Source organism: Physcomitrium patens, chromosome 18 (assembly GCF_059467195.1).
Source record: "Physcomitrium patens ecotype Gransden chromosome 18, ASM5946719v1, whole genome shotgun sequence".
Taxonomy (NCBI): Eukaryota; Viridiplantae; Streptophyta; class Bryopsida; order Funariales; family Funariaceae; genus Physcomitrium; species Physcomitrium patens.
In genome coordinates, this window is record NC_143427.1 from 16,314,758 (window position 1) to 16,330,282 (window position 15,525).

At 35.1% G+C, this 15,525-nt stretch overlaps 2 protein-coding genes across 7 annotated transcripts; one reads left to right on the top strand and one right to left on the bottom strand.

Annotated features, from left to right (window-relative positions):
- Positions 1-2,693: 2,693 nt before the first annotated feature.
- On the bottom strand, positions 2,694-4,514 carry LOC112294963 (temperature-induced lipocalin-1). 5 transcript variants are annotated; one of them, XM_024545989.3, is made up of 3 exons: positions 4,189-4,514; positions 3,209-3,685; positions 2,694-2,990 (listed from the first exon to the last, which is right to left on the bottom strand). In XM_024545989.3, the coding sequence occupies exons 2-3, from the start codon at positions 3,581-3,583 to the stop codon at positions 2,796-2,798; spliced, it is 570 nt and encodes a 189-aa protein (XP_024401757.1). In that variant the 5' UTR covers positions 3,584-3,685; positions 4,189-4,514; the 3' UTR covers positions 2,694-2,795. The 5 variants fall into 5 exon arrangements, with proteins under 5 accessions (XP_024401757.1, XP_024401761.1, XP_024401756.1 ...); XM_024545993.3 differs by having other exon boundaries at positions 4,373-4,505; XM_024545988.3 differs by lacking the exon at positions 4,189-4,514 and adding an exon at positions 4,025-4,085.
- A 3,592-nt stretch (positions 4,515-8,106) lies between these two features.
- Positions 8,107-11,303, top strand: LOC112295606 (senescence/dehydration-associated protein At3g51250). Of its 2 annotated transcripts, none has more exons than XM_024547404.3 (6): positions 8,107-8,863; positions 9,356-9,610; positions 10,035-10,273; positions 10,385-10,563; positions 10,832-10,916; positions 11,068-11,303. In XM_024547404.3, exons 1-6 carry the CDS (start codon positions 8,411-8,413, stop codon positions 11,237-11,239), a joined length of 1,383 nt encoding a protein of 460 aa, XP_024403172.1. In that variant the 5' UTR covers positions 8,107-8,410; the 3' UTR covers positions 11,240-11,303. The 2 variants fall into 2 exon arrangements, with proteins under 2 accessions (XP_024403172.1, XP_024403173.1); XM_024547405.3 differs by having other exon boundaries at positions 10,397-10,563.
- Positions 11,304-15,525: the final 4,222 nt, after the last annotated feature.

Below are 15,525 nucleotides of genomic sequence, written 5' to 3' on the forward strand. Positions count from 1 at the left end.
TAAATAGAAGAAGTCTAAGATTGAAGGCAACGCTAACTTAAGTTGGAATACCTTATTCATTGGCACAAATAAGATATTAGCAAATACACATGACAACCAATAAAAAATCTTACAAATATAACAAAGAAGGTCAAATCTTTTCTTCAACAACATCCATTAAAATCAAAATAAAGGATAGCAAATCTTTGGTTAAAAAAAAACACAATTTAGAAAAGATTGCATCCTATCTTCTATCATTGTTTGTAGTTTCTATGTAATTGTGGCATTAAAGTGATAGAGAATCAATAACCAGCAAATTTAACTCAAAGCCATCATTTGCTGACTTATTGGACAAGATATTGCAATTATCATAGCCTTCAAGATGATGTAATAAAGATGACGACCTTCAAAGATGATATATTCTTCTTCAAATAGATGGCAAGATATTATACATTTGGTATCACAACTTGAAAAGAGAGTCTTAATGTTTGGTGATTTTATTGAAGATGGAAACAATTCTTGATGGTGTTACCAATTTTTTGTTTGAAAGAAGTTACAAAGTCTCGACAATGATTAAATAACAGGGTAATCTTTCTACATTTGAATGAAATATTATCAATAGCTAAGAAGTCCTATGAACTATCTTTGAAGGGATCAAAGATCAGAACACATAGCAAATATAATTTGCCACATCTTAGACTTCTTTAATATGTGATTACCTCTCCTCATGGAACTCATCTCTAAAAAGGGGGATAATGTCAAGGACATACATTTATTATAATTCTTACATAGATAATATGAATAGGTAGAGATACTTAAAAGTACATTAATTTCATAATATCTTCTAAAAAAGCTTCTTAGAAGCTTCATAAACATTGTTTTCACTTTACATGTTTTTATAATTGATTGGTAGATAACAAATTTGGTCAATAAGCTAACTATGTGCCACACATGTTGATAGCTTGTGGAACAAGCTAATTATAAGGCTTCATATAGAAAACTTGCCTTGTAAATTAAGATATATATCATGCAAAGTCAACATGTTTTTGGAAGTCCTATAGAACGTCGCTATATAGATCTTAGGTAAATAGTATATATAAAGGCAAGAATGAAGCTTTCTTCATTGTTGTCAACTCTTTTCTTGTTTCTAATCTAATTTCAAGAGTCTTTAGTTTTTTTGTCTTTTAGCAATAGCCATTCTAGTTTCTTTTTAAAATATATACTTCTTTATTTTTATTTTGTCATATTTCTTTAAGAAATTCTCTTATTGATTTTCTTTCATCTAGTTCTTGTTTTTGACACTTAACCAACAAATTAGCCATGTATTACATGTATTAATAGCTTGTGGTATAAGCTAATAATGTAGTACACATATAAGAAACTTATCTTCCAAGTTAAGACATGTATCTCACAAATTGGACACATATTAAAGGTCTTATAAAACATTGTTATATAGCTTCTAATTAGATAGTATTTATGGAGACAAAAGTAAAACCTTCTTTACTCTTATCAATGCCTTTTTAGTCTTTAGTCTTGTTACAAGACTTTCTAATCTTCTTGTTTTTGACAAAAGCTATTTTAGTTTAATATTATACTATCTTTGAGTGATTTTTTAGTCTTTTTGAATAATACAAGAATGTTTTGATTTTTTAGTTCTTTGAGATTCATATTGTTAATAATTTGAAAAAAATCAAATTTACAAGTCAAATTTGTTTAAGTTGTATATGGAAGGAAAAATTATGAATACTACTCTTGACAAAAGAGTGAATAGATTTACAACCATTACAAATCTTTATGAGTTTGTCAACACTTAGTATGAAAATTTCACGTATTTCTAATATCAACTATAAATGTATTATTTTGATGCCTATCAAAGAGATCAACAATGAAGTTTAAAGTCTATTCCAAAAAGTTGTGTCATTGAGAGAAGCAAGCAGATTAAGTTCATAACTAAATCAAATAATCTTGCTATTGCAAATATGTGGGAGGCAAAGATAAGTATGCTAGAGAAGTTCAATGGAACAAGATCAAAGTTTTGAGGATTTTTATAATAAGTAAAGCTTTATTTAAGATTGCATCTTTCTCAATATCCTAATAGATTTACTCAAGTTGGATTTATAAATACACTTATAAGTACACTTCTTATTTTGTAAGAATATATTAAAGATGAAATATTTTTTGTTCATATACATATCCATACTTGGATAATGTTTTTTGTTGGTATGGTAGTTGGTTGTATCTACAATTATTGTGAAATTACTGTGAATTGTGCACAAAGATTATTTTCTCTTTAAATAAAGAGAAAATGGTGGAATAGCAATCTTTCTTATAGCTAGTTTTATACTTTTATAGTATTAGAACAGAATTGAGAAGGAAAAATTGTATTTTTGTGTTTTTTGATCTACATTTGACATTATAGTCTTCTTACAAGAAGACATTTTTGTTTTTACCTGAAGACCTTAATATCAGCATTGAATAGACATGGATTGGTCTAGTTACCTCATCAGTGGAGAACATCACTTTGGAAACATACGCATGAAATAGATATTATCAAAACATTTCGTTGACACTTGGCTATCAGTGTATCATGGTGCTAGTATTTAGCAAATTGTTATCGCCAGTTGCGTGTATACTGTCTAGATAAGCTAGAAGAATCTGCTCTGTTTTTTCCTTGTCTTTCATACCGCATATTCAAACAATTCATAGATGTTGAAGAAGGGCAAAACTCACGAAAGACACTGTAGATAAATATTTAGAAAGGGAAATTACAAATTGAAATCAATGAATGACATGTATGCCATGTGCATCATTGGTTTTTACTTTCCGAAGAGGGATTTTAACCACCACACTCCAGCGCGATCTGTGTTCTCCGAATTCGAGGTTCCTTCTTCCCCTATTTCTGGAATTTGCTGCGTTTTATGTAACTTGCTAACATCGTAACCTTCGTTAGTTGCATGCTCCAGAAGTTGATTGTAAATTTCGTCGCTGAGCTCTGGCGTCCGAGATAAAACCTGAAGATCCATCAGCGCATAAGTTGCGTTAGGAAAGGGAAGGAATTCGGGGGTAGCAACATGAATTCTGGTATGCTTAGGATCAGACCGAGGTACACATGCTCTAAAATAACACTTCTGCGTAAATCATTGACCTATTTTTTCCTAAAGAACAATTCACAGCATTTGATGTCCTGAGGAGAAGGGTGTGAAAAAATAAGGAATCGCGATTAACGTACCCAGAGATATCTTCTGGAGGGTTGGCCTATTAGGGCCCACTGATAATTCTCATCAAGCTTCATTACCCAGTAATCTCCCGTAACAGGAAATATTGGGAAGAAAGGTGGCACTAGGAAGCGCACTTTGAGTTTAGCGTCAGGGCTGGCAGCATCTGCCTTCCACGCTTTACCCTCGATGTAGCTGCGCTTGCCGCTTACCCAAGTTTCATTGAGAACGTGAATAGTTTGGTCTTCTTTCAGGGCATACGTCGCACGAGAATTGGTTCCCGTTGAAGGTTGGAACCGCGAGGGAATTGACGCAATCTCATACCATCGCCCTTGATAGCGCTTAAGGTCGACATTCTGCACCACGTTTAAGTCCTTTTCGCCTCCCATCTTTGTAAGAAAACTGGAGCTATCCTTCTACTTAAAATCTGTCGCAGCTACGCAGTTAACAAGAGAGGATACTGCAACTTCTCAGGCAATAAAGTTTGAATCCTGCACAGTAAACGTTCAGCGTTCAGCATTCAGCAAGTCCATGGCTTCACCCAAGTCTACTGACAAAACATTTAAGATTGGCAAACCCCATTACTTAATAACTGCAAGCCAGACGAGGGTATCAACGACTCGTTAGCACCATTCAATTCTGAATAATATCTACAAGTTCAAAACTCCAGAAATTCGGGAGAACCTTATCCACGGGCGAAAATTATCTACGAGAGAACATGCGGCAGTGCGACTCCTCACAAACTAAATAAACCCACGATGACTCAAAAAAGAATATAAAAGCAAACACAGGTGGCAAACCACGTCAAGCACATACACATCTTCACTCACAATTGAACATTCACCGGTCAGAACCCAACTCGCAAATCGAACGTGCCTCGACGAGTGACAAATTGTGAAGATTGCAGAAATACGCTGAAGAGGAGAGGGGGTTAATAGAAGCGATGGAGTAGCAAGCAAGGGAGAGGTCGGCGCATGAAGGGTCTAGTAGTTACTGGAAGGTGGTGGAGCACAGGTCACGTCTTGAGGCCCCTTTTCCAATGCAGCTTTTGCTAATTCTGTCGCTCTTTCTAATTTTTTCTGCTGAATCGTAGTGTGATGCTATGATATCTGCCTCTCCATCTTTCTCTCTCGCTCCCTCACACGCATACACACACTCTCCACCTCTCTGTGCCCCACCTTCGCTGGTTTGAAGAGCTCCCTGTGCTGTCCTTCTTCTTCTGCATGTCTGTCACAGTCCACCTCCTGCAAAACCACGATAAGCCTGTACACTTGGACACCTACCCACTGTGTGACTAAAGGGAAAGGATCCATGAAGGTGGCAAAACTAAGCCAGACTATTCCTCACCACTTTTTTGCTTGGTGTGTAGATATCCTAAAATATAGGAATGTCCATTCCCATTGTTTCAAAGTTTCCATTTCCATAAGGGAGACGAGAGTCTAACCAACCAAGAAGACAATGACTATGATGGCAGCTCAATTTTTATTTTATTTTATTTTGGTATGATAGGATGGAGGGGTGGCAATGCTCTTCACTTCTAGTGATAAAAACACAAGCTCTGGATGTGAAGATGTGTGCAAAGGCTGCCCCTCAGATTTGTCAATATGTTGTTGCTGATTCTTGATTCATACCACCTTCTTTGCAACTACAGAAAAATGGCCTTTTGCTGCTGTCTCTTTGCCCTCTCATCATTAGATGTTTTCCTTTTTTTCTTTACTTTTTACCTTTTTACATTTCTTTCAGTTTTTGTGCACATCAAGATCACATTAGAGGGCATAAGACAAGGTGAAAAAGAATGAGGAATCAGAGGTTGTCATTGTGAACACAAAATTGTCCTCCACATGGCAAATGGGCAATACCCTGTTGCCTGCAAACTGGCAAAGCAAGCCAGCAGAAAAATCACTCTTGACCCTGAGAGAGAGACAACACATGTTGTAAGTTCCAAAGAACTGTATCATGCCCTCCTCACCTCCTTGTGAACCCAAGCTCCTTCACCTTTCTCCTCACCTCATTCCAACTCATCTTGTGCACCCTCTTATTGTGTCATGGTAGCAAATGCTAAGAGTGCAAGCAATGTGTGCTGATTGATGCACTGCTCTGGCAACATTGGTTCTATCATGAACCTAATGGAACATGAGTTTGAAGGAGAGCAAGAGATGGATTGGTTCTCTTGGATGAGTCCTTTCTTTGCATTCCCTGTGGTAGCCCTGAGTATGTGTGCATGTGTGTGTAAGTGTGTCTTGGGAAATTAGAGGAGTTCTCTTCTTGACATATATGCTTCTTTTTTTCTCTCTCTCTCTCTCTCTCTCTCTCTTAAGACAAGCAAGTAGTAGTGATTCCAGTCTGAGTTCTGATTGGGAGGAGCTATGAGCATTTCTCTGCATTGATCACAATTATGGGAGTTTTCACATTGTGGGGCTTTCCTGAGATTTACCAATGCACCACAGTATATTTTTGTTCTGCTCTTTGAAATAATCTGTGCCTTGACATGTGGATTCCATTGCTAGAATGAAAAAATCTTGCCAACAACAATGACAACAACAATGCCATTAGCAGGTATACGGATAACTTTACTTGTATATCCATCTGTTAAAGATTTATATGGGTATGCAAATAAACTTTATTTGTATATCCATTGGATGTTATTGGTATGTGGAAAGATGTGAAAAAAATTATTAAAAAAAAAATCAAAAGTGGGAGGATGCAATATATTGTTAATGTTGAAATAGGAAAATTGAAGTTTTTAAGAAAAGAGCGTTCTTTAATTATTTATATATATATATATATATATATATATAGTGTGTGTGTGTGTGTGTGTGAGAATAGAAGACATGATTATTCTCTTGACGAATTTTTCAAAATTAGAATTTTTAAAATACATAATTAGAAATATATTTAAAATATCAATGTTAAAAGATGATAGTGACTTTAGGCTTTAAAAATGTAAAAGATATAAATGTGCAATTTTTATTTCAAGAGCATGAAAAAGATGCATTGGAAAGTAAAAGCCAAACCATAGGTACATAGTTAACTTAGTCTATGGAGTGTTAGAAAAAAAAAGTTTTTCTTTTGATAAAAGTAAGTCAATGTTGTTAATAGATTGTCAAACCAGTCATATGTGACACTCATTGTAAAGTTTTTTGAAGGAGATACATGAGAACTTAATTCTTTTACCTATGGGAAACCAAAGAGCTTAAAGAAAAATAAAGAATTGCCCTCGTAATCATCAAAATCAACTTTTCAAATTTCAGATCAAAAATTTTAACTTAAAATATTTCTTTGAAGAATTTTACTTCTTGATAGAAAAGAATTGTGATACAGAAATACATATAAGTTTAAAAATTACATGAAGAACAGTAGAACCAAAGATTCAACTGTGGTCATAAAAAGTGTAAATATATAAATATTTAACATTATGTTTATAATTATATGTCTAAAATTTGAAGAGAATTTTAACCAAAAACGTATATGAATGAAGTTGTAAAAAGAACATAGAATAGTAAATCTTCATGATGATAGGACCTGAGATAGAAATGCTGGAAAATTTGAATGAGGGTGTTCAAAACAAATGTATTTTAATTGCACACTCAAAGTTATAAGTAAGATATATCTTAAACTATAAAGTATGACTACAAGAAATTTTATGTTTTATTTGGTTTTTCTAATACATTTCTTGATAAGTAATAATTTAACATTCATGCTATTATTTATATGAAATTTTATATAAATAGATTAGACCATGACTTCCTCATGGTCTAATCAATCAATTCTAGTGAAATCCTAAATCCCATATTTCAAGATGGCGGGTCCACCAACTCATAAGTACACAACATCCTGTGAGAAGATGTATTGAAATGAAGGCTATTGCAAATGAATGTTACAGAGATTGTGTTCCTATGAACAAATATTCAATGACATGATTTTCTCACATGTTTTGTACTATAATGCACTAGATACAAGAAGGGATAAATCAATAAGATACTTTTTATAATGAATTTATTTTCCAAGAAAACGGATATATTTAGAAAAGAAGAAACAGGCCAGAAAAAAAAAAAAGGAAAAAAAAAACTACATTCCACCAAATAAAGAATGAAGATGCATTATTTTAATCAAATTTAGATTTCTCCTCAAAAAATCATTATCAGCAACAATTTGAAGATAACCCATAAATTTTTAATGCCGTTTCATTTTATTTTATTTTTCAGATGTTAAGAAAGTAGTGTTTTTGTATCTGATGTACACTAATGGAGAATGACAATAACAGCGTATTTGATTATCTACTTTGCTGCAAGATATTAAAAATAGTAATAACGGGAGGATACTTTGAATGAAGTGCAGTAGGAATGTTGGAGGAGGGGAAGAAGGAGAATACACATCTTGGATATTTGGGGTACAAAAAGTGTGTATGCTATCACTGAAAGCAGTCCGCCTTCAATTCAAACAAACACACCAACACACCAACTCAGAGCGACACAGAGACATGGAGAGTGAGAGTGAGCGCGCGAGAGAGAGGAAGGTTCAACAGCATCCAAGAAAATGCGTTCAGAATATGATGAGTTCAGAAGGGCACAAGTGTGAACGGAGTCGGGCAGGTTACGCTGCCAATGAGACGGATTTGGCACCGACGTGTAAGTTCTTGGCGGCGACAGCACACACCGCGACTCGTTCATATCTACGTGGCACCGACGGTGCATTGTCCAGGTGGCAGCATAAGGGTGCGCCACAATCGGGGAGGAAGAGCCCCGAACGAACCGAACTTCTTGATGGATGGATGAGAGAGATGGAGGTGCAGGAGTTTACGGAAACAAACAAGGGCAACAACAACAACAATGGCATCAGCAGCAGCAGTGTAGGAAAAAGACGAATGAATGAATGGGGCTGAAGAGGAGGAGGAGGAGCATTAGGTTTTCAGGATCTTGCTTCCTGCGGTTTCGACCATGTCGGTACTTGCACACGTTAGGAGCCACCTGTCTCCGAGTTCTCCTGATTCCTCCTAACTACTACTACTTTATATGATCACAGGGACTATTAATCCGAGTGCGGTACCTTTATTATGCCCTCTCCTCTTTTGTGTTCTTATATACAGTTGGGTTGGATTCCGAACCGCTGCAAATTTCCAAAAAGGCTCTTGTAACTTGTTGGCATTCGTTCAACTGCCAAGGCGTTTTCCTAGATAATTGTACTCGTTGCGTGTAGAACACAAGTGATTCCTCGCTATGGGGGGTCAAGAAACAAGTCCTTACTTAGTCAGCTCTTCAAGCTTGAAAATTCGGCCTCAAAGCCCCTTCCCATCCAACGCCAGTTCTTCTCTGTACCCAAAAATTCAAAGCGAGGGACGTCCTCCAGCAGCAGCAGCAGCAGCAGACATGGCCAGTGGTTCGGCCAATTCTCCGGTCGGTGCGTTCGAGGAGCTCCTGGTGACCATTCCAGGTGCCTTAGTTCATCTTGTGGACGATCAGGAGAGTGTTCTTCTAGCCAGTGGCGATTTCTCTATTGTAAGGATCAATCAACAGAATCAGAGGATTGTGGTGCTCGTGCGTGCTGGAGACAGTTTGCAATGGCCTTTGGTGAGTGATGAGCAGGTGGTGAAGCTTGACTCCATTCACTACGTCTTCTCGCTTCCCATGGCACCCACTTTGGATGAAGCCGTTGACGGGACTGCTTCTGAGGTATATTCCATTATCCTACTGCCCTCTAACTCGCAAATGCTGCTGCATATTAAATTCTCGGTGCACTTGTTTTGTTTCTGTTGAAGTCATCGTGTTGACGTGTTCATCAAGCTATGGCGGTGTGCTCAGGAAGGAGTGCGTGAATTCTTGTTACCTTCGTGTTGTTTGGGGTTTACCGCTCTTCTTGTATCACCGATTGGCAGGTCTCGAATTTTTGGCAAGGGGTCTGAACTTGCTTTAAAATGACTTCGATTTTTAGCGGTTTTATGTCACAATGATTGATGACGGAAATTGTGGACTGGAGATAGCCTCGGCTGAAAATGGAAAATCAATTTAAAAAATCGTTTTAGAGAAGAAGGTTTCATTGTGGGGTTATAATACTATTCTTCACGTTCAGGGAAAATTTTGATGTTCTGATGACTGCTTTGTGTCGTGATGACCCAATCCTTTCTCATGAACGTTAACTTAATTATGCTCAATGCTTGGGCACAGGCTGTGTCGAGGGCCCAGGGAGGAGAGAAAGTTCATTATGGAGTTACCTTCGCAGCACAGGGACAGGAGGAAGATTTGAGATTGCTGGATGATTTGCTGGAGTCTTACAGCTTTTTCTCTTCTCCATCGCTTGTCCACGGTGACAATCAGAAAGAAACCGTTGAAAGACATCTTGCTTCCAAAGATGACCTTGTGGTCGATACAAGGGGTGCCACGGTTGTTCCAGCATCGGTGGTTACTGGAAATGGCAAGCAGGTGCACAAATATTTGTCTTCTCAGGCTTGCACTAAGTTATGGGATTTGAACAATTTCTAAATGAAAACTTGTTAAGATTATTTTTGTTGGCTTAAACACCAAAGCTTGCTGAACTGGGAGTAATACAAGTGTGTAGAAGCCAACAAAAAATGAAAACCCACTCAAGGAGCGTGATACTATCCACCAATCAACAGTTTAAAAGTTGTCGTGCGACTTTAGTATCTGCAATAGCGCAATGCTAGGTTTATCGCAATTTTAGGAGACTTGGAATTGAATGAAATTGCTTGTTAAGATCCCTTTCTTTGTGTAGCTAACTATGAGAGTTGATTGTAACAACCAGTTGTTAATCAATTTTGTTGAAGTACCTTAGAGATTTTGATCTCTTGTAAACAGTTGAAGCTAACATTCTACTCTTTCTTTTCAGATCACAGAGGAAAACCAGAGAATATTCTGGACAGCGATGGCACCTAATGTGGATGACTACGGTAACAGTCTGGCGAAGGCGATTGCATCTGGTACAGGCCAGATAATTCGGGGCATCTTTTGGGTTCGGGATTCAACTGTCAAGACGCTGGAGAGTGGTTCTATAAATGTGACTAGAAATTCTAAACCTACCGACCATCCTAGTGATATTAGACCGTCAACATTGCGCAACCTGCAAAGGTAGATTTCTTAATTTTGGCCTTCTGATTGCAGTTATTCGAGGTTTTCGTAGATTCCTTGGCGTTCTTTACAGTGACGTCTCTGTGTTTATTTGTGAACAATGATTTTTAGTCTTACTTGCAGAGTCAATTATCTATCGAAAGCTACGGACGATTTTGCCAAGAGTGTGTTATCAGGAGTGATATCGACTGTGGGAATTATTCCAAATGCCATCATCAGGTCTAGTGTTGGAAGAGCAATTCTCAAGACTGCTCCTGGAGAAGTGGCATTGGCTTCTATGATATCATTTTGTGAGTGCCTCTACTTCTATTACTTTAAATGCCATTTCTGATGGCATGCTTTGGAATTTTGAGTTTCTCTCCTTCCTGATGCACCATTCCTCCATGATGTCGGTCAGATTGAATGGTTAATACTTCCCTATCTTTGAGAAGAACAATGTTCGAGAATGTATATGTCGTTGGACAGCTTTACCCGTCAGATTAAAATTTGGGTATGAATGGAAGAGTGAGCCTGCAGTAATTACACGAGAATTAATGATAATTGACAAAAAAATTTCAGGGAAATTGTTCGATGCTGTGGAGCAAGCCTCTAGAGATGTTTTAAAAACTGGTACAGCAGCTGCAGCTACTGTAGTGACACATAAGTAAGCGTTTATAACCTTCTAGCTCAATCCTCTTTCATTTGTGCACCAAAGCATGTGTGTGCCTCAAGTTTGTCCATCTTATTCCACTATTCAGTATATACATACACACATAAACATGTAAACATAAATATTTATTCTGTTTTGGTGACAGGTATGGAGAACCTGCAGGAACAGCAACAGGACAAACCTTGGGGACTGCCGGTCACATGGTGGGAACAGCATGGAGTGTAGCCAAGATTCCTAAAGCTTTTAATCCTACAGCAGCATTGAAGCCCTCTAAAGCAACTGTCATGGCACTGAACTCACCAAAATTAACGAAATAGAAAATTTCCAACTTTTCACCAATTGTATCATGAGATTCAATTAAAAAGTTATATACTTATATCATATTGAGTGTTTGATATCTGATGCAAGACTGTCCAGAGCAGATTACATTGTTTGACCCACATTCTTGTGTTCAAAAAAAGAAAAAAAAAAAAAAAAAAAAAAAAAGAAAGAAGAAGAAGAAGAAGAAGAAGACATCAGATTAAAGCAGGTGGTAATTATAAAACACAGAAAAAGCTGGAGGAAATCATCAACAATTTCTTGGTAGAATGAACGAATGAATGCATGAATCAGCAATGTCAGAGGATTGAGGTGATGTGTTTTAGTACACTTTTCATATCACTGATCACTAGAAAGGAGGAAAACTCAGATTCCGAGTTTGGCAGCATCCCAGACAACATGGCCACATGGGAGTGGACTCCCTTGCATGGCATTGGACCTTGGCTGGGGTGCCCCTGCTCCATGTGCATGTGTATTGCATTGGTCACCCACCTCCTGCCCTTTAGTGTTTGGAAATCATAATAAAAACAGAAACAACACAGAAGAGAATAGAAAAGAGAAACTCTCATCACTTACCCAATGCCCAATACACAGCTCCTGCTTACTTTGCACCCACTCAGTTGACATTCCTACTACCTCAATGCTAACATTGTATGGCTCTACCTGCTCATCACCCTCAAATCAAACTTTAATTTTTAATTTTTTTAATGTTAATAAACATTTACAAGTCCTGTCTGAGTAAAATATTTATCTACTTAAGTGCTTAAAATTATAAAGAAATCAAATTGAAATTATGATTCCATTTTTAATATCATAAAAATCTAATTTTCTAATACTTTTAAAACTTTCAGAATATATTTTTTAATTGTAGTATTTAATTTGGAACTTAAAAGTGTTACAAATAGAAATTTACAAACTTAGTTCAGATTTTCATGAAAAGTAATAACAGCAGTTCCTATTTTACAGAAAGAGTTGTTGTTTACTATTAACTCTCATTAAAAAAATTATGAATTTAAAATTGAGGTCAAAATCTTTATTTATAAAATCTTTATTTATATATTTACATACACACATATTATAAGTGTCATAACTTATGTTTTTGTACTTAAACTAAAACACTTCAAAACATTTTTCTAAATAAAAGGTATGTTGTCGTATGAATTTAATGGTTGATAGTAATAATTTAAAAAAAATTATATAATCCTCACTTGACTTGGTATTAATCTTTAGTACTAAATTTTAATAAAATTCAATATATTCCACAATGTTTTAAACATATTTTTTCTTTATTCTCTAAGAACAATATATATATATATATATATATATATATTTATATTTATTTATTTATTTAATTTCTTAGTACTTGAAAGCACAGACTATTTTTTAAAAAAAAGATTTATGATATTCTTTACTTTACTTGTATTATAAGAATTCAAAATTATAATCATATAAATAACATACTTAATAAGTATAGATTAAACTTAATTTTGATGCAATTAATTTTTAAATACTTAAATTAGTATATATTATAAAATGCATCATCAAACACACATGATAATATAAAAAATCTAAGTACAAAAGTCATTAACAATGTGATAAGTTTGATGTTTAGATGTGTTTGACTGCGTTTTATTATGTAAAATTTATATTTTTTCATGAAGTATGAGTTTAAGAATATATTAAGTTACATAACTTTTGTATTTACTAAATGATAGACAAACTTATTGAAAAAAATTCTATGGTTTTGTACTTTCATAATTTTTGAAATTAATATAAAAAATAATTTATTTCAATTATAATTATAAATAATTTTTATTTTAATACATGAATATTATATCATATTATATTATAATTTTAAAAACATATTAGCATCTTTTTTATGATTCAATTATGAATTTATTTCAACGTGGATATTCTACAATAATGAAAAAAAAGATTATTTTTCAATAAATCAATCACTAAAAAAAATATTGGTATAAAATCTAATATGACTAAAATTTCAGGAAAAATTAAAAACCAATTTTTTTAAAAAAAATCAGCATTAAATATCAAGAAAGAAACAATTTAATAAAAATAAAAATAACTTGTGATATTTTTTTAGCTTTAATAAATTCTATATACAAAAATGATAATGGTTAAGATTTTTAATTCGAATTTTTTCAAAAAATAGTAGTATAAAAAATCTTTCAAATAAAAAATTAGAAAAACATTTCTATATATATATATAATCATTTTGATTAGAACAAAAATTTATGTATAGACCTATTATGTATTCATTTTCTTTTATGATCATGTCTAAGTTCCTATATTTTTAAAGTTTAAGAATTTTTATATTTTTTCTATGTAATAAAAAAAATTGAAGGAATAATAACATTATATTAATTATTTTATAGAATATTCCAACATCATCACCTCTTTTAAATGGTTTGTAAGTCCACAATGACATAGTCTTTATAGTGACACTATTTCAATTCAACACACATTTTCAAAATCACATCCATTGTGTCTTAAGTATATATAATTTTTTAAAATTTTCATTTCAATTTACATTAAATCTTATGCATGACTACAGAAAAAATTATAGGTTTCGATTTTCTTTTATACACAGTAAAGAAAGATGGATTTCATGAATCAGCACTTTCATGTGCACATGAAGTTGGCTTACACAAATTGGTTCAAGCAATACTGATATCTGGTGATAGGAGGGGGGGGGGGATGTGCACCAGTTGCCAACCAGGGAAAGGGTAGGTGTGTGAGAACCCACAGATCCAATAAGGGCAAATGTACAGGCAGCACATTTTGGATATAACAAACAAAATGGAACCACCCAACTTGAATCTGAACTGAGATCAACCCTGTAAGCATGGACAGCAGCCCTTGGAAGCTGTTTAGTTGACTAATGCTACACCAACAGAATCCTCACACAACTCTCTGACAATATAATCACTGGCCAACAGACTTTAAAGGTATTCACAGACATGCCACCTTGTGCCAAAACTTCTATTTAATTACCCAATTCAACCCAGCATAGCCTCTGACACAGGTGATTGAGCAGCATCTATCTTACCCAATCCACAGCCCATGATGCATCCAGCCAAAACCAGCCTTCAACATTTCTTGCAAAGTTGTTAAAAAGCCTCCAGCAATGCACACATCAAACACATCAGATTTGTTGGCTACTGGTGCACAACTAGCAAAAGATGGAGCATGATTAGGCTCAAGTTTCCAACCAAAATTTACAACCAAATGGAAATAGAACCACAATCATGTTTCTAAATGTTATAATAATTCTAAAATTAGCATGCCACGATTGGAGACCTTACAGCATCACCACACTTACATAGCCCCAAGTGAATTCAGCACAGTGAGACTCAAGAAACTAGTTATGTTCTTGACTGTGAATCACAATGTGTCATTTGGAATTCCTTAGGTTAGACCTCATGGCTGAATAAATTTGCATGTAGGGACCAGGTGCTAGGTGTTGACAGGTAATTACTGGTTCTAAGATTAGTATTAGTCCCACTGTACCCCATTTCAAAGATGTAAGACATGCCCCCAGTACATTTTGCAATGTGGCTGATTCCTTTTTTCTCTCTAATATCCTGATGTTTTTGACAAGTGATAATGTTTTGATCGTGTAATGTGGACATTTAAATAGGCTGACTTAGCAATAGCAGCTGGTTGCCTTGCCCATCAAACACCAGCAACATAGCTGTAAGTGCACTGGCATTGTGAATGCAATTCTGTTCCATCCCAATCATTCACAACAGAGACAAACCAGCAGAGCATACAGTGTCCCCTCAGTGTTTAAGTTTAGTGCTGAACCTAGAAAGGTCAACTGGAGCAAAGAAGCCTTGGTCTCCTTTGCCACACCACCTGCCCAATAAGATAGAATGGATTGTTGAATTATGATAACATTGAGAGGTGTGTACTACAAAGCCCACATTCTAATGAGATGTATAAGTGCAACCAGACTTCATCTCATCCATGCAATTTATTGAGATGGTACATACTTACCACAAACCTGTAACCACAAGAATTAGAAATGTCATTGTTAACTGACATTACACTGCAATCATGTATGTAAGCAAATCTGAGAGCATTCTAATGTATACAAGAACACAAGTTCTGAGATTCTACACAACTTACTGTTTTCAATGATTTAAAATTCAAATAATTATTGTAGATCATTTGGTAACACTTGAGACCTTTATTGTCTTATCCTTCTATTTTACATTGCACTTGTATATGTTCACACTCTCAAATCAAGAATTAGAACACTCAC